The sequence below is a fragment of the Embiotoca jacksoni genome, unplaced genomic scaffold (genome assembly GCF_022577435.1).
Source record: "Embiotoca jacksoni isolate LCO1_2020_lvr unplaced genomic scaffold, fEmbJac1.0.p SCAF_4, whole genome shotgun sequence".
Lineage (NCBI taxonomy): Eukaryota > Metazoa > Chordata > Actinopteri > Embiotocidae > Embiotoca > Embiotoca jacksoni.
Genome location: NW_027185392.1, coordinates 12,747,874 through 12,770,669, shown reverse-complemented (window position 1 = coordinate 12,770,669; position 22,796 = coordinate 12,747,874). Strand labels below are relative to the sequence as shown.

Genomic DNA, 22,796 nt, shown 5'->3' with positions numbered 1-22,796 from the left:
GGTCTCTCTGAGTCAGCCGGGGATGAGGGGTCTGCGGCCGGGCCAGTGTTGACGTGATTACCCTGCATTAAGTACCGCTACAGACATCTGTCTCACTCGCGCTCTCTCACCATAGTCAAACCCCCCCCCCCTTTCTCCTCCTCCTCCTCCATCCCTCATCTCTCCTTCCCCCGGCTCTTGCTCTGTAATGAACTCCCCTTATTCAACAGCTAATGACTGCCTTTGATCTACCGACTAAGACCTCTGCTCTAACTCTACCCTGCAAGTCTCTCCTTTCTCTCCCCTCTCTTTGCTCTATCGCTCGCTCGCTCCTATTCGCTTCACCTCTGTTTGCATCTTTCTCTCTCTTTCTGTCTCAAACACCTCTTTTGACTTGTTTTTCCTCCTTCCTTCAGGGATTGGGATTCTCAATCCTGCTGACCTAGGCCAAACAAAGTTTTCAGCTACTAAAAAAAGAAGAAATTGATGAAATGTTTTTTCTTTTTAAGCAACTTCTTGACCATACCATTAAACTTTACCCACAGCTAAAAGAAGGCTCTGTGTTGCAGAGCAGACCACTGGCATTGTACTGTGCTGTACCAGTGCCTGCATCATGTGGCAGGGAACAGGGCTATAACGCACATGGAATAATGCAATGAAAGCTCCCGTGTAATGCCATCATTCTTTCATATTGTTTTTTTGTTTTTGTTTTTTTTTAAATCCACTTGTATTTTTTTCTCCTCAGTCCAACAAAGTCCCTGTGGTGCAGCCGTCCCATGCAGTCCACCCACTCACCCCGCTGATCACGTACAGTGACGAGCACTTCGCTCCAGGGTCCCACTCTGGCCATCACCCTCAGGATGCCAACAACAAACAAGGTAGAGATGTACAGGATGCTTGCTTCGTGTCGTGTCCGAGTCTGTGGCTGCAGGTTTGCTGCCGGAGTAAATACTTGGGTGTCACAGTGCCATCACTGAGTGAAAAAGTAAAAACACCAAATTGTAGTAGGACGTGATGAAGACACTGTATTTAATGTGGATTAGTAACATACCAGTCCTCTTGATAAGGTCATTATCAGTGCAGCACAGTCTCTGTGTCTTGATTGGTGCATTACTACTATTTAATTCAATAAAGGATCAAGTTGAAGTTCAATACAGTTTCTGCATCATTTCAACTTCCACCCTCCAGTGGGAAAAAAACAGTAACGGTTTGATTTGACTGGCAAGTCAATAGAAGGTTATCAAAAGTAAGAAAAGTAGTAACTCTGTTTGAAGCATATAACACTATTGCTTTTTAGAGGGAACAGTTGGGACGTTTTGTAGTACCAAATTTGGTCAATAGGCATTATTGAATTTCATTTGAACTGGCATATAAGAGACTGAAAGCTTTACCCTGAAAGAAACACAGTAAAACAGGGTTACTAAAACTTGTGTTTAAACTCCTCAGGGTCAGAAATTAAGTATTGAATGGTGAATGGTGAACTCAGCCTGTATTCGACTGAGCCGATACCTGAGTGTTTTTTTTTATTTCTTTATTTTTTGTTGACATTCCTATCTGGCAGCGCTGTCAGGAATCAGTAGAGACACACAAACTAAAATGTGTCGCAGCAAAGTCATCCTTCCTGTCATCTCTGTGTCTGAACTCATTTGAAGCAGCCTGTGGGACGGCACTCTGAGCTCCGCTGCCCTCTCCCTCTGCTCTCCTCGCCTCTCAGTAATAACATCAAGCTCCAGCTCTGACAGCTGCAGAGGAACTCCTCAGACGTTTGGAAGAGCTCCTCAGCCCCGCGCAGCTGGAGACTCTGGCAGCTTCTCACTAATGCAGAGAAAGACGTGGGCCCTCCGTAGTTTTGTCCCGCACCTTCTCTCTTTTTCTCTGCTTTCTTCTCCTGCGACTGCCAGTTGAAAAGGAGGGGAGGGATCAGACAGGATGTAGGTGATGATGATGATGATGAGGAGGAGGAGGAGGAGGAGGAGGCTAGCAGGTTCTGAGGGACCAGCTATAAATAACAATGTAGAACTGAGCACAAGAGTACACAGCGTAGTGAGATGAAGGGAAGCGGGACATATAAAGAAACTGTGCTCCACATATGTCAGAGGAATCATGCGTCTGACACATTTTCTTGAATATTTTTCTAATGGCAGTAGGAAAGAAAAACAAACAGGTAACAGAATGAAATTCAATTTCAGAAATCTGTTTTCATGTAGTACAATTTATGACGAAATGCGCTCCATCTCTGACAATGTAGAGGAGAAAGGCCCCCTGGAGCTCTGTTTTTTCTTACGATTTGATCTTTGCACTCGCAGCCCAACAGAAATCCATGTCCAAGCAAGCCAGCTGCAGAATTAACTGCAAATGATATCCCAAGGTATATTCATGTGTATATCAGTGGAGCTAAGCCGAAGATGCTTAAAAATAAATCTCTCTTATTCTCTTTTTTTGCTGTCCCTCTTGCTCTCTCTCTCTCTCTCTCCATTTCTCTCTCATATATATCGACCAATTGCCGCTCTGCTTTCCTTCGTGGGCTCAGACTTTGATCTGCTCGTTAATTATGAAAAACAATCATGGATTTTCTCATTATGAGCTCTAATATGCACAGGGCCGCATCGCTGGATGGAAGGTCGGAAGAGGGGAAGGGCTTTGAACGTTTTAAATTTACACCTTTAGTTTGTTTGAAAAAACACTGAAATATAACATTGGGACTCTAATCGATTACATCCACAATGACAATCATGTTAGTGTTGCTTGTTTTGAGAGGAAACGTGAGTGTGAAGCTTTGCTGGATGCCAACGGGAACGTGTGAAAGGGGGAGTGAGTAATTAGGCACCTTAGGGGTGTGAGTGACAAGGTTAACACGCCGGGGCTCTCCCTTCCTCCCCTGCTGCTTCAGCCCTTTCCTCCTTCTCTTCTTGCCCCGAGGAGGGGCCCGGAGGAGTGTTAGGTGGTGGATTAGTGGGCAGGGAGCAGTGCTATCCGGGCTATGAATCCAGCTTCGCAACATTGGCTTTGGAGATATAAGCCTCCCACTCGGCCAGCCTCTCCGAGGAGGGAGGCCCCTTCAGACCACAGCCTGGAGAGAGAAGGAGGCAGGGAAAAGATAGAGGCAGGGAGAAAAGGCTGGCTCCAGCAGGGATTAGAAGATGGTGTTAATCTGGAGGCATTTGCCCTCTTTTCTTTGTGTGTGTGTGTGTGTGCATTTGAGCACACATGTAGGCACATTCCACTTGTATGTGTATGAACAGTATTTCCGGAAAGCTTTAGACTTTCAGTCCTATTATCACTCGCCCAAAATGAAAAACCAATCGGTGTTAGATGAAGACGACGTGAGGCGCTACAGATGTTTGTGAGGGGACTTGGGCTGTAGGATGACAAAAGGAGACCCATTGACCTTGAAGCCCAGTAGGAGCCGACGAGCTGGAGATGGAGGAGCTTAGTCCTGAAGATCCACTGACAGTTAGTCTCAGTCAATCCCGTGTCTACAGGGAGAGCTGCAGCCTCTGCCACAAAGAGGAAGCCTCAATTATGCAGCTTAAAGACGCTGAAACACACTGGAAGGAATCCAACTCAGCGGACAAAATATTATCCTTTTCTAGTGGTTGATAATGTGAGGTCAAGGGCTACGTTCATACCCTAACATGTCTCCTGTCTTTGACTTGTGGTGAAGCCGGGCGGGGTGAGGGGAATGTGTAGGGGTCTATTGTTCGATTATCATTAAAAAAAAAAAAGACGCTTTTTCAGAAGTTTGGAACCAAAGCTCACATTCTTCTAGTTTACTCAGTTGTCATGGATTCAAGATTAAAACAACTTCATCTCGAAGTTCTACTTGCTTTAACTTTTTACAAGGTTTTCCAGGTCTAGAATTTGCAAACTGTTGCACCTTTTCTCACCAATACAGACTCCAATACCAGACCTCAGTGTTTCTACCACACCAGTTAAACTTTTCATGCACAGCTATGTTAAAAGTTGTCTTAACATAAGCAGCTGCACAAGAAGATTTTCTGATTTAACTTTGCCAATTGCATACCATTTTATGTGAGCAAACAACACGTAAACATGACCTTGAAAAAAGCATTTGAACTTTTTGGTCGGCACTCAAAATGTATTGAATTTTGCTCCCCTGACTTATATCTGCATTATGCCTGTCTAATAGTTACGTACCACTGTTGTTTGTCCAGGTATGGCGAGGCATCACCACGGACCGGACATGCCCAACTTCTACTCCCTGTCTCCTGGAGGAGTTGGGCAGATCACGCCACCGCTGGGCTGGTGAGTCACACACGGACAAAAGCAAAAGCATGCACAGTCGTTTCGTGCAAACAAGGAGCAATTACTTTCCTGTCTCTTCACATAGTGTGGCCACTTGCACTGCACCAGCTCTGTGTGCTGAATGGCTGGGCTGCAGCAGCAGCCTCCACGGGGGGAGGTCTGCCTGTGGCTGTTTCTGCTGCGCTGCTGCGGCTTCAGCCTCACCGCTCTTCCGTGAGCGCTGCACATGTCAAACACATCACCGCATACGTGCCCCTGCATAGCCATATGGCTGCTTAACCCCCATCAAAGTTTTCTGGAAGCACTTCTCTCTCCGAGACTCAGTGTTTGTGAAGTACTTTTTTATTAGTATCTTTTACCTCTTTCTTTTCTGCCTCTTTCACTGCATCCGTCTGCTTTTTTTTTTTCTTTTTCTTTTTCCAAACACATCTACCGCTCACTGTCTCTCTCTCTGTCGGTGTTGATGGCTTCAGGCAGGCACTGAGTGAAGCCAGATGTAAGGTGCAGGGTCGGGCGACAGCTGAAACGCAGCGGGTCTCCTCCTTTCCTCCTTAGACCCTCTTAAATCTGAATACCTGCAATATACTAGCTCATTTTTTTGATTTTCAAACTTTCCCACTGATTAGGGATTGTTCTTTTGGGAACTTTCCTGTTTTTTTTTTTACATGTGGAACCAAGTGATTTCCTCCTCTTTAGCCACTACAAAGTCCGTGGGACAGAGTGAGCGTTAATGCTGTTTAGTAAATGTAATGCCTCACAATAATCTTCATTTATATAACAAACGTTGGCAGGTGATTAAAACATAACCACAGTCCGATGAACTGATAAATAGAAAAGTGAACCAAAATGTAACTTTTTTTTTACCCTTTGATGATGAGACTTTACTATTTATTATGTCTGAGTAGGAATCGAAGATAATTTAAGATGTGACACAAGACGAAAAGCATATCTTAGGATTTCCTGACGTGCAACTGGTCGACATATACAAAGAATGTCTGAAAGAAACAACAAAATGAAACAGATCTTTTTCTACAAACACTTAAAGAAGTTTCTCTACGAGTTCCTTTTATTCTTCCTGATACTGATTGTTCTTGAGGTGCAGTGAGAGGGCAAAACACACATGTACTTCCTCACATTATTAGTTACTGCAGTTGGATCATTGTCTCACACACTCTACTATTGTGTATACAAACATGCAATTTACTATACTGTATAATCACTTAAACTAATGGTTCCCAGACTTTTCATTTGATGGCAATCCTTTCATGGAGGTCAAAATATTATAAATATTTCCTCATATTAAAGTTTAAGCGGGTCAGTTTGGACTTTTCCTCCTCACTCTGCTTCTTTCAGATTAATTTGGAAATTCTACGAATAATGACATTACATTATTACACCAGAAAGAAGCAGACATGTGAGAAGTCTGAAACATAAACAGGAGTTTATATGTAAAAAAAAAAAATAAAAAAAAAATCTTGTTTTCTCTTGTAAGGGTCTACATTTGGGAACCGCTCATATTAAGATGTTTGTGGTCTTTTTCATGTGGCCTTACTTACTGTGTCCAGTATCACATTGTTATAGTTATTACTGACAGCTGCTTGTAAGCCAAATTTCCCCTTATGGAAATCAAAGCTTTACTTCTACTCTTCATTTTCCTGCAACGTGGGTGACCTCTCTCCATTGTCTTTTTCTTGAATATTTTGTGAGCGAAACAGCTCTCTGAATCTAAAGTATTTAAAAGCAAATATCAAGCAAAAATATGTGTTTTAATTACTTACTTTGTTTGTTAAGCGCACACTTGCTACAGAGTCTACACTTGTGAGTTTTTGACATTTAGGGGACCCTTTCCGTGCTACTGATGCTCCTCATCTGCTTTTATTAATCAGAGTCTGCTGTTATTGCAGGTTCTCGCACCACATGGTGCCCGGCCCCCCAGGGCCCCACGCCACAGGGATCCCCCACCCAGCCATCGTCAACCCACAGGTCAAACACGAGCCTCCGCATGACACTGACATCATGCACATGTGAGTCCTGCAGGCACCGAACAAACCTCACTCAAACACTCTTACACACTCTTTTTTTGAAGCTCATGCCATCACCGCTCTATCAGCTGTTTTCTGAGTCGACATACTTCCAGGTATTTGTGCACTACCCCACCACAGTAGGCCATTGCTGAACAAACCCTCTGTCAGAGCCTTGCACTCATTCTCTTGATGTGAGCAGATAAGCAGTGAGGACCCGTGCTCTACTGATAACAGGCCTATGCTTCACTTGGCCTCAGGGATCACAACACTCTCAGCCGGTAACAGATACAGGTCCCAGATTAGTACTCGGATGAACTGAATTCACATCCCCAGTGTGTGCAGTGGGAAGTGCTGTGAGCGCCCTGAAGTGGTTATCACCGATATTTCCATTATTCATGGCATCCTCATACCATAAGACTGCACTAGAATCAAAAAGGTTGTTAGAAAGGGAGTCAGGAGTGGGAGCGGAGCGGCTTTGACTGTGATAGTTTGAGCATTTGGTTTTAAGTAATTGCCAATGTGCTGTGGACAAGAGGCTTTGGTTGCCATTACTGGTGAAGTAATCTCTCCGCATGAAGGGCTGCGACTGTACATGATTAAAGAGGCAGGGGCCCATGGCGTGGCGGCCCCCTCTCACGCTGCCTCGCCATCGGCTGCGAGCGACCAGACCCTCACCGCCGCAATTTCCTTTCTTCTCTTGTTCTTATATTCGCTTAACTATTTTGTTTCTACCTCTTCTCACCTCCATCCATGTTTCTATTGTTTTGTTTTATTTCGACAGGAAATCCCAGCACGAACAGAGAAAGGAGCAAGAGCCCAAAAGACCGCACATCAAGAAGCCGCTAAACGCCTTCATGCTCTACATGAAAGAGATGCGTGCGAATGTGGTTGCCGAGTGCACGCTGAAGGAGAGCGCTGCCATCAATCAGATCCTGGGACGAAGGGTAGGTCACGTCGTTGCTGGAACCCGGATTCATTTTGGTCTCATTTTCCTTCTTGCTGTAGTTTATCTTTGTTGATTTGGCTTAAATCGCCCAGAGATCACAGTTCATGCCGTGGCTTTAAAGAAGCTGCGTGCACTGACTTCCTGGGCCCAATTAGCTGAAAAAGTACAAAGATTCCTCTCTCTATTAAGACAGAGCTTTTTTATGAACTAGTTGTGATTATTGTCATAATGGTTGCCCAGGCCAATTACTTCCCCCTCAGAAGCACAGATACGACTGCCTATCTAACTGACATTTAGTCAAATTGGCTTTAATAAAATATGCCTGGATAATGGCACGGTTGGAAATGACAAAATTTGTTCCTTTTGAGGATTGGGAAAAGAGTGGAACCACAGAGCCATGTTAAAAGCCTTAACGAATAGGCCTGGCGGTTGAGGGCGCCAGCCACAGCAAAGCCTAGTTTGTGGCCTGCATAGGGTAATTGCTTGCTGACATAGTTTGCATAAAAAGCACTGCTAAATTGGAAGCAGTGTTTTGATATGAAATCAAAGTTTCTTTTTTTTCTTCTGTTCTTTCCCTCTCCGTCTCTTGTGCATGTTAATCTCTTCATCATGTTTACCACTTCTTCTTTGTGTCTTTTATCCCGTTTTTTTTTTTCTACACCAAACGCTTGAAAGTTAAAAAAGTTTTTTTTTTCCCTTTACCAAAACTCTAGCGCACTTTTCTACGCAGGAAACATGCGATTGCATGCCGGTAATTGACTGAATGCTATTTCCCCCCCCCCCCAATCTCCTTTTGTACTGAAACAGTGGCATGCTTTATCTCGGGAAGAGCAAGCTAAGTATTATGAGTTAGCCCGCAAGGAACGGCAGCTCCACATGCAGCTCTACCCAGGCTGGTCCGCTCGAGACAATTATGTAAGTATCAACAGAACAGATTGGCAGAGGTGCGCGTGCGTGTGTGTATTAATGTCGATTCATGTTGTTTGTTTGTGTCAGTGTTGCATGACTTGTTCCTTAATATGACATACTAGAATCACACACACACACACACACACACACACACACACACACACACACACACACACACACACACACACACACACACACACAGATTCACACTAGTCTTCTCCATGCTAATGGGGTCCATTTGTAGACCCTTTTGTTTCAGGCTAATGTGTAATTCATAACACTGTGATTCACTGTTACAGCACCATCCACACTAAAATGGATTGTAGTGTCATAGACGCTATTATTGCCCCTGTGAGTGAAAATTGACGGGTAATGGTTATGCCAGTCTTTGATGTTCCATATCAGCATAGAGCTTCGGATGTAAAAGGCCACTGTTAGACCGAGTTGAGGAGGCTGGATCGTACACGCAGCATTCAGCAGCTGCAGCCTCGGCTCCCCCAGCTGCCCATTTTGTTTGTGAATGTAGGAGGTTCGGGCTGGGTTTTAGGAGCCCGTCTGTTTTTAGTGTCAATCGCGGTATGCGCGTGTGCGTATGTGTCTGTCTGTGTGTGTGTGTGTGTGTGTGTGTGTGTGTGTGTGTGTGTGTGATTGGAAGCTGTCAACATCTGTCTCTGAGTACGTGATGTGTATGGATTTGTGAGAGAGCACCAGCCTTTATTAAAAGTGTGGCTCCGGCACTCACATTCACTCCACCACCAAAGTGCTTTGTGGTGTTTATCTGCCTCCCCTCGGACACCGACAGCATCCCTCCTCCTTCTGCCTCCACTGCTCCACTGCCAAAATGCCTCGCTGAGGGGGAGACAGTTCCACAGCTCTGCTCCCAGTGAAGCACAGCGCAGCACAGTTAAAAGATACACAACATCAGCTGGTGACAGTTAGCCCAAATCCCATTTAAATTCTAGCTCTGTAAGTACAAGTGTAGTTGACGTGTTGTGGAGTAAAAAAAAAATTTTTTTTTATTTTTTTATTTTTTTATTTTTTTAAAAAGAGTAGAGGAATGGCTTTCTACTTGGCATACCAGAAAGATGGTACATGCAAAACATTTCTCACAAGTAAATATTGCATCCCTGTGAGAGCTATCCTGTGACCGCTCCCATAATCAGGATCCTCAGCTGTACGCAGGCAGCGCATCGTGCCTGGAAACACCCAAAATAGGAAACGCACTGGCATGGAGAGCGTGTAGCATTCATAGTTTTGCTGTGTACCCCCTCACTCATCCTTTCTCTCACCCACACTCACTTAGCCTCTCTTCTTCCCTGTCTGCCGCAGCAGTAGAAGGCAGATTAGCTCATGAATAAGTGGATTAGCAGACTTTGCAGCAGGAAACCAAAGTGCTGCTCATATTTGACTAGAACGACTCTACACTGCTATCTATACCTATAGTCTCCCCCCTGGGGATTTAGCATAAGCTATAAATCCGTACACACTCCCACCACCTCGCTGGAGAAAAGAGTGGCGCTCTTCACCAGCCATTGAGATAGACTAGCCTAATTATGGTGAGCGTTTTTAATTGCACTTCACGCCAATGTTTGTCATTAGGGGGACTTCAAAGGGAGACACGGAGTGGTCAGAACAGCAGAACGGTTGGTCACAACTCATAAATGGGCCTAAAAATGACAGAAACTACTACTCCTGGTAATTTAAAATCAGTTGAGAGCAGGTAGAGCACACTTAGCTCAGTCCCTCTCAGTGATGCAGTTTGCGGTGGAGTCCGGAGTCTGGGGGATGCTGGTTGGGTGCCCAGCAGGGGATGAGTGAACATGGCAGTCAGCAGCAGGATATCAGAGTGGTCTAGTGAGCGTGAGTGCTGGAGCCACACTTTATGCGTTCCTCTGAATATTTTTAAGGGAAAGAAGAAGAAGCGGAAGAGGGAGAAGATGCAGGAATCGGCCCCAGGTGAGCAATGGTCCCTGCAGCTTTTTCTCTTCAATTATTATTATTCTTTTTTTTTTTTTTTTTTGTCTGTTGCATCTTGAAGTGGCGAGCTACACGTCATCTTTTGGAGCATATTGCCGCATTTGTACTAATACACGCACTGTAAAGCCGTAAAACAAACGGATCTCCCAGTGAAGAGGGACAAGCATAGTTTTAACTGACTCTAGCCAAACTAATGTCACCTGCTTTCCTCATCCTGGCCTCAGTAGACTGACTTGACTTTCTTTGAGTACATCCCTCCATCCATTTGTCCAATGCTTGTCTCTCGTCCCCGTCTTCACAAATTACCACCTACTTTGGGATTAGTCTGTCCATTCTTTACGACTACTTACAGATTCTGGGCTTTGCACTATTTGTTTGCCTGCTGCACTACATTATGTCTTTCTGCTGACCTTGTTTAGCTGCGCTTTTTGAGCCTCCTCTTAGCACTGCAACTGTAATCCACAGAGAATTGCGTCTTAAGTAAAAATGTCAGTATTTTTCCTTGGTCTGTACACTGTGTAGGCCAGCTGGACGTTTATGATCTATGCCCGTCCAGATTCCTCCAATTTTTATTTTTTTTAAAAGATGCAATTTTCTGCAGGTACAGGCCAGAGAATGAAAACGGCGTACATCTGAGAATATGGTAAGAAAAAAAACAAAACCTCTAATGCCCTCCCTGTCTGGTCCGCTTCAATATATGTCAAGCTTTTTTCTTTTTTTTCTTTTTAACTGCTAAACACTGACTTGAGAGTATGTGCTCACAGACTAATCCTAAAAAGGTCCACCCTAACCTCGCCATAGTCATTGTGTCAGCGGTGTTAAGGCCTGAAGAGGGATTGTGCTTTGTGTGTGTGGAGTTTTGCTCAATGGCCTTAGCACAATAATGCATTGGATTTCCTGTGTGTGCGTGTGCAAGCGTGCATGTGTGCATGCATATTGGTCAGTTCAATGTTTCTGTGTGAGCACCGGTTGGCGGAGAGGGTCAGATGCTGTGTCAGAAGCTTGTGGCTGATTTTTTTCCTCCAGTGTGTAAGAAAAATGTCCGAATAAAAAGTGTTTTTCGAAAAATATAGCTTCATAAATCAGGCAGCTCGTCCACTCATCATGTTTTCTAAACGGGGACTAAATAAATCTGGAAAAAAAAAAAAAATTCTGAAAACACTTCTACTAGCCCAGAACTTTCTTTTTGTTTTTTTTGAACTGCTGGTGGAGGCTGGGATGTCAGCTCAGCCCCATATGGACTACATGTGTTGTCTTTCTCTGCGTCTCTGTGAAGCAGAGCAGGATCCAGCAGCTTGTTTGGTAGGAACTTAATGAGATGCTATACCTTAATACGATTTCATGGTATCTGGGATTTCAGGGTGTCTGTAATGCTCCCGTAACAAAGGCACTCCGTGGTATTTATTTATTTCTTTTAACATGTGAAAGATATGTAGAGATGTATAGATTCAGATCAAATGTCAAACCCTCCCTGAACTGTCACCTGTCCTTTGTTCTTTTTTTTTTTGAAAGCAGGATTAACATTCCCAGTGTGTGGTAGAGGCGACTCTATTTTCCCCTCTCAATCGTCCTTTCTCTCTCTGGATCTTTTTTGCTTTCCGTCTATTTGCTTGCCTCCCCCCCCACACACACACCCCTTCACCCCCCCCACCCCCCTCCTCCCTCCTCCCTGCGAGTCTGGTAGCATCCTGTTATTCCGCTCCCTTTTGGCAGCAGGAAAAGCCGGGCAGATGTGACAAATCTGGTCTTACGTCGAAATCACCCCAACCAGACAAAGGTTTTCCACTTGATCGATTCCTGACCCGGTGGTTCTCTCTGAACCCAAAATTGGGCTGCTTTTCTTTTCTCTTCCTTTTTTTTTTTTTTTTTCCTTTTTTGCAATGGCCAGTTTTCAAAGCGCGAGAGAGCGCGAGCGCTAAAAAGCACTTTATCTCTGATCCAATAATTAGCAGTGCCTAGCCGCGGCGGGATGGACACCCTTGCTGATTCTCAGTGACAGCCTTAAACTAATATGCATAATACCAAGGATACTGCCGCAACTCCCCAAGCCCTCAATTTATGCAGATCCCAAAGAGCTGGATTGAGGTTAGCCTGCTGTAGACGCCAAAAAAACATCTTTAAATGAACTCGTTTGTCTATTTCTTTTCATCTGTCCCAGCCTCTACCCCATCTGTCGCTCCCCCGTAGGAAAAAAAAAAAAAAAAATCTGAAAGGAAATTTGTTAAGGAGTGAATTTTGAAGACACGATCTGTGCACCTTTGTATGAGGGGGTCAAACCCACTCAACATTTGCTCCATTCCATTTTTATTTTTTAGCACTCTGTATAGACATAATGACAAATATTCCGCATAACAAAGTGAACTACTTGACCGTGGGTAGATTTTATGAGGGGGGGGGGGGGATGACTTAATACATTTTCATATCAACGTGCTTTATGGCTTCTCTGCTGTGTTTTTCGGCCTGTGAGGCAGACCAGGAGTTGAGTCGCGTTTTTAATGGCTCGATGTTGTTCCTCTTTGTTATCTTTAGCACGTCAAACAGTGGGCCCACCACACAGCTGGCTCCCACCACAGCAGAACTCCTCTGAAAAGTCATTACTCTGACATCGGGAAATTAGAGCTTCCGTCTCTTTCCCCCCCCCGTCACTGCCTTCCCCAACCCTCCTTCTTTTTTTTTTTCTACTTCTTTTTTTTTTCTTCCTTCCCTCCCTTCGCACCTACTGGAAATGTGCGCTTTTACTCCTCCTCTCTCCGCTGCCTTTATTTCCTTTCCCTGTGTCTTGCCTCGCCTCTTGCTGTTAGTCTTTTGTCTGACTAAGCCCACTGATTCACAGATAGTTATCTGGCCGAGACACATTCATGCCCTGGAGGCTCTCTCCCGCCTCAGCCACTGCACATTTTTTTCACAGGGGGGAGACACTCCTAACAAAGGTGGCCTTTTAAATCGGGCTAGTTGCAAACACTTTCCACAACACTGCATGTGAGTCATGTTGCGCCACATTTTATGAAGGTGCTCTATTGTCGATACGCTTCTGCAAGTCAGATTGCGCTTGTGCAAGAGGTTGTATTTTTTTTTTTTTTAATATGATTCGGGGTATCTTTCCTTTTTAAAATATGGTACCAAAGGTCATTTCTGTCCACGTGTCCTGGTCCAGAGACATAAGAGAAAGTGTTGTTGCAGCAGGAGCTCCGGTGGCCGCTCTCCCTCTCTCCGTCTCTGATGTGTGCAGCCAGAAGTCAGCTGTCAAAAGACTTTGACGAGTGAGGAGGGAAGAAGAGGAGAGAGGGAGTGAGTGTGTTAGAGGAAAAGGGAGGGTTAGAAAGGGGCCAAAAGAAAATCCCACATTCTCCAGAGCTCCAGAGTTTACCCAATCTCACTCGACTGCCACTCATCCTTCAGTCTGGTCTCCTCGTTTCGTCCCCCATTTTTCCTCTTTCTTTATTTGTTGCCTCTCATCTTTTCTCTCTTTCTCTCCCGGACCCTCATCACACATCTCTCTCTCTCTAGCACAAATCTGAGCAGCCAGCCACACACTCCGGCTGCAATTAGGCGAGATTCAGCTTCTGCCTCCATTTCCCGAGTCGTTTCAATTTGGCACTGAGCCTCCAGGCCACGGCGGCACAGCCCAGTGCCTCCACACTCTGCCTTATTAGTGACCCGGGATAATTGGGGAAGGAATCCGGATCGCAAAACTGACTGTGGGTCTCGCTTTGAGCAGCACACAGGAGATGAGAGGATGTTTTTAAAACTGTACTTCTTTACAAAAAAGAGAGAGGGGTTAAAAAAATAAAAATAGAGGGGCGGGATGTGGGGGAGAGAGATTTGGGCTTAAATCAGAGCGACGCCCCGGCTAATGTTACTGTAGGTAGGAAATGGAATCGGAAATGTTCACCCCCACAGTCCTCCGGTTCCCCGACTCCTCTGACCTCCACAAAGCCCACTCTGTGAAGAAAAACGAGCCGATCAGCACTCGACTCTATGGACCTGTAATTAAAGTATGTGTTTTTTTAGCTTAGAAGTACACATCTTTCACACTGACATGGTTGTCTTATCCTGGCCGGGCAACCTTATTTGACATTTAAAGGAGGGGATATAACTCTCTTAACTCTCTTAAAGGTCTGTGTTTACTCAGGAGAAAATGCAGCTCTTACACTCCGACTGTTTAGACTGGGGCTTGAAATTTGTTTTGATTGAGTCACGGGCCTATTGTGTTGTGGTTTGGCCAGCTGCAGTAACAGTATGAGGGTCCAGTCTCCTGGCTTTCTGTGATGTCTTCCCCACTTCCTCCCCCCTCCTCCCCCCCCTCCCACACACACACACACACACACACACACACACACACACACACACACACACACACACACACACACACACACCTCTCCACCTCACCCCTGAGGCACCTCAAGGCACTGCAGCCTCTCAGAAGAGGTGGAGATCCGTGACCTTATAAAACACTCCATCTCGAGAGATGCTTATCTGCCAATGAAAGGCCTCCAGGTAACACGGGGCGCAGGCAGGAAGAGGACAGTGGAGCTGGCAGAAGTGCTGTTTATTTTTGTTCTGCTCTAGTCAGTCAAGCCATTGTTAAAAAAAAAAAAAGGAAAAAAAAAAAAAAAAAAAGAGGCAAAACTTTAACCCAAGCTCTGCTTCCACTCATTTTCTGCCTCTTTACTCCCCTTCTTCCTCGCTCCTCCTCTTCCTGCTCCACTCCTCTGTCCTGATGCTGAATATGAGTGGCGGGTGGAGGCCTTTGAAGTGAGACCACAGCAGAGGGAACAGTCATTGTGCAGGCTCTTTGAATGTGCCGCACTCCCACCTCCCCTCCTGACATCCCCTCAGCCTGCAGCGACTCAGATGGAGCTGCGAGGGGGCACATGGCCAGACTTCAGCTGCCTGGGCCCCCAGTGATGCCGCCTCAGATGTGGGCGACCCCCCCCCCCCCCCCCCACACACACACATACACACACACACACACACACACACACACACACACACACACACACACACACACACACACACACACCCTTCTGTGCTCTCCTAGTCTCACCAACACATGCCTGAGGTTTGGGGTTTTGGTGACTCCCCCCTCCTCATTCCCTTTTTGACCACAACCAGACCCCACCCTTCCCAACACTCCAATATTCAACGCAGGCACTGTCTTTCCTCTTCTTTCTCTTTAACCTTTTAGTTTCAGCCCCTCCCGACTCACTTTTTAGTTTCTGATAGCCCCTGCGGAAAAAGAGACAACATCCCCGGAGTCAGCCTTTTGATTGGAGGTTAAAAATTTCAAAGTGTTTTTTTAAGGGGCGATTTCTTTTATGTTGAATGTCTCAGAGCTGAAGAAAGTGCTGACAGTGCAGAGCATTTTGTTTCAAACATCGCCATCTCTTCCAGGTGCCTTTTTCTTTTTTTTTTTAATTTAATTTAATTTTTTTTTTTTTTTTTTTATGGCCCGTCCGTTTTATTTTTCTCTTTTGTCTTTATAAAAGCGGCACTGTCACACTTTTATTGTGTGGAGGCTCCTTTGAAAAGGTGACACCGAAACCAGCCGTGCAGTCCAAGCCAAGGTCACTGCCAAGACACACCACTGCAGACTCTTATCACAATGTGTGGACATTTACTTTCTAGACCTGACAACTCTTACTTTGAGCCAAACTGAATTAAGCCCAGTTAATGTGGCACATAGATACATAGATGGAGCATTCATCTTTATTTGAACCAGATTGGACATACTGTAACCAAATGTTGGTTCTATCTGTGCTAATGGCATTTAGCAGTGACGGTTTCCTGATTGTACCTCATTCATGAAGTCGTCCCTGGCTATTCCACACAATCTGGGTAACTTCCAAGTCGTGTTTAAATGATTTCAAAGCAAATATGACCCAAACATTCAGTGGTTTTGTTTGCTTTTCAGTTTTATATTAAGTAAAACAAACATCTTTGGGGATTTGACTGAATGAATAGTTAAAATGTGTAAAAAAAACACATTTCCCAAACTTAAGATGAGAAAAAAAAAACTATTATTGGCACGGAGTGACTGAAAGGGCAAGAAAAAAAGTTGTAAACATGCTTACAGACTTCCTTTAAGTTCCCACATGTTGTCCAATCTTAATTAACTTGCTGAGTACAATATTATCATAAGTGATTAATTTTTTTTTTTTAAAAGTGGCCAAATCTATAAAAATAAGACCCAAGTCGTAACAGGAAACATCATATAAAACATAGTCTTGTACTTGCTTTGCTCTCTATCTCTCAGCCCCTGTCTTCCCTCCCATTTCTCCCCCAAATCTCCCCCCTTCTTTCTACCATTGTAAAGTCTGCACCTCCGACTGTGCTGGAGACACCTCTCTCAACTTGGCTTATTTTTAGAGTAATTTGTCAGCAGTGTTTTCCTTTTTAATGGCACCAAAAGAAACCCCAGAACTGTGTGTAGGGAGTGAGGGAACCGAGTAGGTGGGTGGGTTCTGTGGGATGGAGGTTAAGGGTCTACAAGGTGTTTGGGCCCCAGCTGTGGGCGCTTTGATTTGGCTGGGGAGGTGAAAGCAGCGATTGAGGTGCAAGACTGTGCCAGTTATCTTAACCTCCCACACTTCAAAAGCTGGGTGAGAGCTGGTCCAACGCCTTCCTCCCGCCGCCCTCTCTCACTCCTTCACTCCCTCCCTCCCTCCTTCCTTTCCTCCCTCACTCTGTCACATAGAGGCAAAGGAATTGGGGGAGAGAGAGAGGGAGAAAGGGGGAGACGAAACCTTCGCTCGCCCTCTGAACAGAGGAGCATTTCATTTCCTGCAAAAAACTCCAGCCAGCATTCCTGAGCACTAATGTAGGAGGAGGCGAAGGAGGAGAGGAGAAGAGAGGAGAGGAGGGAAGGAAGGGAGGGGAGGAGAGGAGAGGAGGGAAGGGGAGGAGGGGAGGGGAGGAAGGGAAGGGAGGAGGAGAGAGGAGAGAAAGGAGGGGAGGAGAGGAGAGGAGGGAAGGGGAGGAGGGGAGAAGAGGAGAGGAGAGGAGGTGAGAGGAGAGGAGGTGAGAGGAGGAGAGGAGAGGTCAAGTTGCTCCTGAATTCCACTGTTTGTGTCAGCTGGACCTTGTGAAGCTCTGGCCTGGTGCCCCCTACAACCAACACCACACAAGCACACACCCCTGTTGTTACCATCAACCCTTTTTGAAACACACACACACACACACACACACACACACACACACACACACACACACACACACACACACACACACACACACACACACACACACACACACACACACACACACACTCACACACTTCTCGCCCCTCAGCCCCTCAGGACTCTTCCCCAGGCAGGAAGGCCGGTGCTTTTCATGTCTGTGGTGGGGGAAGGAAAAATGCTCCCCAGGAAACTGGGTGCAGGGCCGGGCGTGCGGGCCTGCTTTGAGATCCTGGGATGAAAAGAGGGAGGGCGGCGGAGGTAAATAAAAGCGACAGGGGCTCTCTCTTTTTCTCTGAGCGCTGTGTTCCTTTCAGTCTCTGCTCTGTGCAGCTCCGGGTCAGCTCTCCTCGGGAAAGGTGGCCTCTGTCCCGTTCCCTTTTATCCACATGTGGTAAAGCAGTCTGCAGGGTGGTGTGTGTTTGCGTGTTAAGACTTTTGAGCGTTAAGATGCAGCAAGCAGCAGGACTCAACTGACTTCTCTCCTACACAAACACACTTGGTTTTGCCACAGGGGAGAAGCAAACTAATACCGTTTCTTTTCCTCTTTTCGTCTTCACAAAACATCCATCTTTTTAGTCGCAGGAGGCATCTATCCACCTCTGTCTCTGCCTCTCCACTTTGATCACAGATTCTATTTGATGCTGCTCGGGTCTAAAATAACTCTCCTTGGCTTGTCAGTAACTGAGACTAACTCGGTTATGTTAGCTCAGGCTCAGATCACGAGAGGGAAAAGAACACTTTTGCAGCTTGACAAACAATTTCCCTCTCAGGAAAAGGGGGGCCAATTTCTTGAATGTCCTGTGAAGTGGATTCAGGTAGCGTGTTGGCACCTTCGTGTCAACGTGTACGTGACCCACACGGGTTCAGATAATTACCAACATTGTTCCATGAACCCGGCTAGTTTTTACCAGCTTGGCTCAATGTGGCGATCGGGCTGTGCGGAGAGTTGATCGTCAGATGCCCGTTCGCCAGACGTATTTTGGGTAGTTGACACAGTTCCCAAGTGCTTGTTAAGACCGCAGGCCTGTGGAGGTTCATCGGAGCTCACTGGGACACACTTGAGTTAACAAAGACATGTCAGCTCGCTCGAAATCACTAATAGGCTACTGTACTCGTTGCCACAAATATGTATTACCAGTAGCAGGAGAAAAAAAAAACATGCATATCAAAGAGCCGAGAGGCAAAAACAAAACATAAAAATAAGTTATTTAGAAGCACAGATACTGTACAGAAAATAATCTGTATTATATTATATTATTTCTGAATGGTTTCTGCCAATTCTTTTTTGAAGAATTTAACATTTTATAAACTCTTGGTCAGGATAAATAAATATATAAAAACAATGAAATTTCAGATGCGCAATATTATTCTTATTAGTCCCATGTAGAGTAAGATATTACTAATATTACTAATATTATGGGATAACCACCACTGCCATCACTGTGGTTGGGCATGAGTATTAATACTGACGCCGAATCCAACGCAGCTCTTGCGTTTGCTGCCGCTGACAACCGGACTGGAGCGGTGCAGTAAACTGTGCTGAATTGTGGGATACACTTGGCTCCGTCTGAATACCGCTTCGAGGCGGGATTAGACGTTTGTACAAGCGTGGCGTTAATTGTACTTTTGTGTTGGCATTTTTTTCGACGTGGGCAACAGTCTTTGTCCACTACCTATAGATCTGGGTGGCGCACACTTTCGCGCTCAAGACTGTAAATGTTTTATATTTTCGAAAAGCTGCAGAATTTCCCCTTCTTGTTTTCCCGTCGCCCAACCGCAGCGGCAACTTAAATGTCAACCAGAAGCAACACAATTGGGTGAGAGTGAGAGTGAGGAATGAGCAACAGAGGGAGCGTAGCACTGCCAGATGGGTCACGGCAACCCTCGTGTTGGACCAGATCAAAGCCAGGCCGGCCCACATCCTGTCACTGACCTCTAACCCCTCTGTAGCCCAGTGTTTGAATGAAAGCCTTTTCAGCTAATCAGCTGTAACACTGAGAACAAAACAAAAAAACAACAACTAATGATCGATTATGCTTGTGGAAATGACAGATAATGTGTCCCTCCTTGAACCGAATGCATGCTTGCATGGTGAGACACTTGGGAGTCACTCCTGAGTCATCTTGATGTCTGTCTGGTGTTTGCCCGTATGATGTAAATGCAACCAGTGTCTCTGTTCTCACATGCAGTTACTTCACTTAGCGTGCTTGATTAAACCGTCTTTCCTTTTATTCCTTCCTCTTTTTTCTTTTCTTTTGTGTATTAATCCAGGAGGAAAACGGAACAGTTTCTCCACATGCAAAGCGAAGGCAGCAGCTACGGGCCCTCTGCTAGAGATGGAGGCCTGTTAAGATTCCATGAAGACCCTTAAAATCCTCCAAACTGAAGCCTCCAGTTCTCAGAGGACCCCCCCCCCCCACCCACACCCACACACACACACACACACACACCTCCACCTCCACCTCCTCCTCCAACCCTGTCGTACTCCACCTAACCCAACTCCCTTCCCTTCAAAAGTCCACCACCATCACCAAAAAAAACACTTCACGGTTTGACTCTACTCCTTCCTGAAGGTGCCTGCTGTAGAGACACTGAACTGAACTGAACAAGACAATCATGATTTAGTAGGAGCACCCTCACGCGACCACCTTCTCTCACCGAAGACCCAGAAAATATCAATTTGACGTCTTGTGTTTTGTCTATTACCGTTTGAATATCAGCTTTACTGCAATCCAAGGCACTGCACTGAAAAACAGCAGCAATTGTGATGTGCGCACAAACTTCTCCCCCCTGCACCGCCCGAACGCTCGGAAACACCTGTTACTAAGTTATTATAAGTTATTTGTCACCTCTGTTCCTTTGTATAGTCCATTAGGCCGACATCCGCCCCCTCGACACCTCCCACCCCTGTCTCCTTTTTCTCTTTCTCACTGGATTTTTGAGACCATTTGGGGTTTCACCCGACCGACCAAACACCTCTTTTTAGACTGCACTAAGGAAGATGGAGGGATCTCATCTTGTCTAAGAAACGTCTTCAAGACGCCATTTTAGTTCGTTGCTGACCAGTTGGTGCAAAAAAGGATCAACATTTTGATTTGCTTTTCATTTTCGACTGAATTTTATTTTGAATGCTTTTTTGTATCTTGGACCCTTGTTTCAATTTCTTGGTGTATATTTTAGTGACTTTTTTTTTTTTTTTTTTTTTAATATTGTTTTTTTTATATAGTGGTATATATGAAAATAAGCTTTGGACACAGGAAAGCCATTTTTCTTGTTGAAGCGTCTTGCAGAAATTGAAACTTAAGGCTTCTTTTGATAACTATTTGTAACAAATAGTGACCTCGAGTCTTGCTCAGATGTAAAATAATGCTCAGTATGTGTACTTTTTAAAACTGTCAGGATATGTCAATTTTCTTGGTATTTTTGCAGGCAACATTAGGACAAAGGCGAGTGACAGCTCAGAGGCCTATATTTTATTGTTCTAAAACATGACAAATGAAGCAGATATATATATTTACCCCAGCACTTGACAGTCTTTCTTTTATTGCAATGGACCTTTGTCTTTTCTCTCTGGTAGCTAATAGTGTGGTCTTTAGCCATGTTGTTTATTCCATGCAAACATCTCTGTAACATTTTGATTTTAATGCTCTATTTTAGTATTACTTGATGAATTCCTTTTTTTTTTTTTTTTTATTATCATATTTTGGGTCACTGTCATCTTGGAAGAGCATTTTGCTTCCCAAGTGGTCATATTTGAGCGGTTTCAACATGTTTTGTTTTGTTTTTTTAAAGAAAAATAAAAAGGCACCAATGGCTCATTTGGATCACTTGTGTGGTGGAAAGACAGGAGCTGGATGTGCCAGATGTAACAGTCTGTGTGTCATCCTTGGAGATTAAAGTGAAGCAACCATAGGCAGCAGTGACACATGGTGGTGTAAAACAGGTAAAACATATTGGATATGACTCTGTGGAAACTTCTAAAAGCTTAAAGAAAATAACAAGCAATTGAAACTCCCAAAACACAAGATGCTCAGATCTGCATTTATAGTGTTACTGTAATGATAATGAAAAGAGAAAATTGCAGAATCTGGGTATGAAAACCTTTCAATTGTGTTAGATTTGGACTTTATTCATCCCACAGTGGGGAAAATTAGTAACTTGATTTCAAGAGTAAGAGGCATCTTTTCTCTTGTCCCGCAATGTAAAAGTTGAACAGCAAACAGACTTGGCTTAAAATTCTTGAAGTAACCGTTACGTGTTAAAAGTTGACCTAATATTTTCATGAAAGATCCCAGATCAGAAGAAAATTCTATTTATAGACAAACCTGAACGTTGCCATTGAGTCCTATGTAAAGTCAAACAGCGCCACCTTGTGTTCATGTCAGGTTAACGGGACACTTTGAAGACACCCAGTGGTGAGGTAACCAGTCCCATGAGTGAAATGCTTTGTGAAAGCAGTGACATATGATTCATTCTGCACATTCAGGTCATTTTTAAAGACCAAAATCACGAAATGTGTCCAAGCATTTAGCAGTTTGACGCAATGTGTGACCCTCTATCTGTGGACTCAACGTGAGCATCTCACCAAATACCCCTTTAACGTGGACAGAATTACAATAGCAGTATGAAGTTGAACTGTTGCATATTAAAACTGCCTTTCCTGTGTAGAATGGTGTGTGTGTGTGTGCGGTGTCTGACATTACAGGTCTGGACTAAAGGGGGTGGTTTCTCTACCATGGACGTATTCTGGAGATCTCTTGTAGCTCAAGGAGGCTCCAAAGCGCGCTGCTGTTTGGGGCCGGGCAAACTCTCCTTCAGGCTCCGTAAAAGCTGACGGGTGCTGCAGATACTTCTCTGTAGATTCATCACTACAAACAACTTCTTTCACATTGTCTTTCGTTGAATTTGATACAATATCATTAATATATAAATTATAACAAACTTTTAAAGCGTTGTATGGTTTCAGGCAAAGTGTGAACGTTTTCTTTCTATGTCATTACCTTGTGCGGCACAACAAACACACCATTTCTGTTTGCTTTGTTTAAAGTTAAGAGCAGCTTGAGTTCAACCTTTGTCCCATTTTCTGCTGATAACAGATGGCTGTGACACGGGTGAATCTAAATGATGTGATACACCCTCTAGTCCACTAGAGGACAGCGTGTCAATGTCACAGATTTGCTTTGCCTTTGGCGTAAAAGACCACGCAGTTAAGTTTCGAAACAAAAAACACATGGTTAAGGTTAGATACAAAAACCACTTGGATTTCTTTAAAGACATCTTTTCCTAAATAACCAATTCATTTTTGTGTCTAACCCTAACCGTGTTTTTTTTATTCCTTAACCTAATCACTTTTTTTTTTTTTTTTTAAACCTCAGCAAGGCAAAACTGTGACATGGACACACTGTCCTCTAGTGGACTGGCAGGTGCATTGCTTGCTTTGGCGTGACACTGACTGCATGAGGATGCTGAGAATAAGTTATTTTTCATCCACTTGCAACAAATTAAATAACAATA

General features: G+C 44.6%; 1 protein-coding gene across 6 annotated transcripts in view; it reads left to right on the top strand.

Moving 5' to 3' along the window:
* lef1 (lymphoid enhancer-binding factor 1) overlaps positions 1-21,154 on the top strand; it is a 44,089-nt gene extending 22,935 nt beyond the window's left edge. Inside the window, exons 4-11 of one of the 6 annotated variants that reach the window (XM_069166972.1) lie at positions 725-857; positions 4,155-4,245; positions 6,150-6,269; positions 7,051-7,213; positions 8,023-8,130; positions 10,041-10,080; positions 10,703-10,744; positions 19,554-19,644. In XM_069166972.1, coding sequence (XP_069023073.1) covers positions 725-857; positions 4,155-4,245; positions 6,150-6,269; positions 7,051-7,213; positions 8,023-8,130; positions 10,041-10,080; positions 10,703-10,737 — 690 coding nt within the window. In that variant the 3' untranslated portion in view covers positions 10,738-10,744; positions 19,554-19,644. Of the gene's footprint in view, positions 1-724; positions 858-4,154; positions 4,246-6,149; positions 6,270-7,050; positions 7,214-8,022; positions 8,131-10,031; positions 10,081-10,702; positions 10,745-19,553 lie in introns of all 6 variants that reach the window. The other 5 variants (XM_069166971.1, XM_069166970.1, XM_069166968.1 and 2 more) reach the window with 5 other exon arrangements.
* The last annotated feature ends 1,642 nt before the right edge of the window (positions 21,155-22,796 follow it).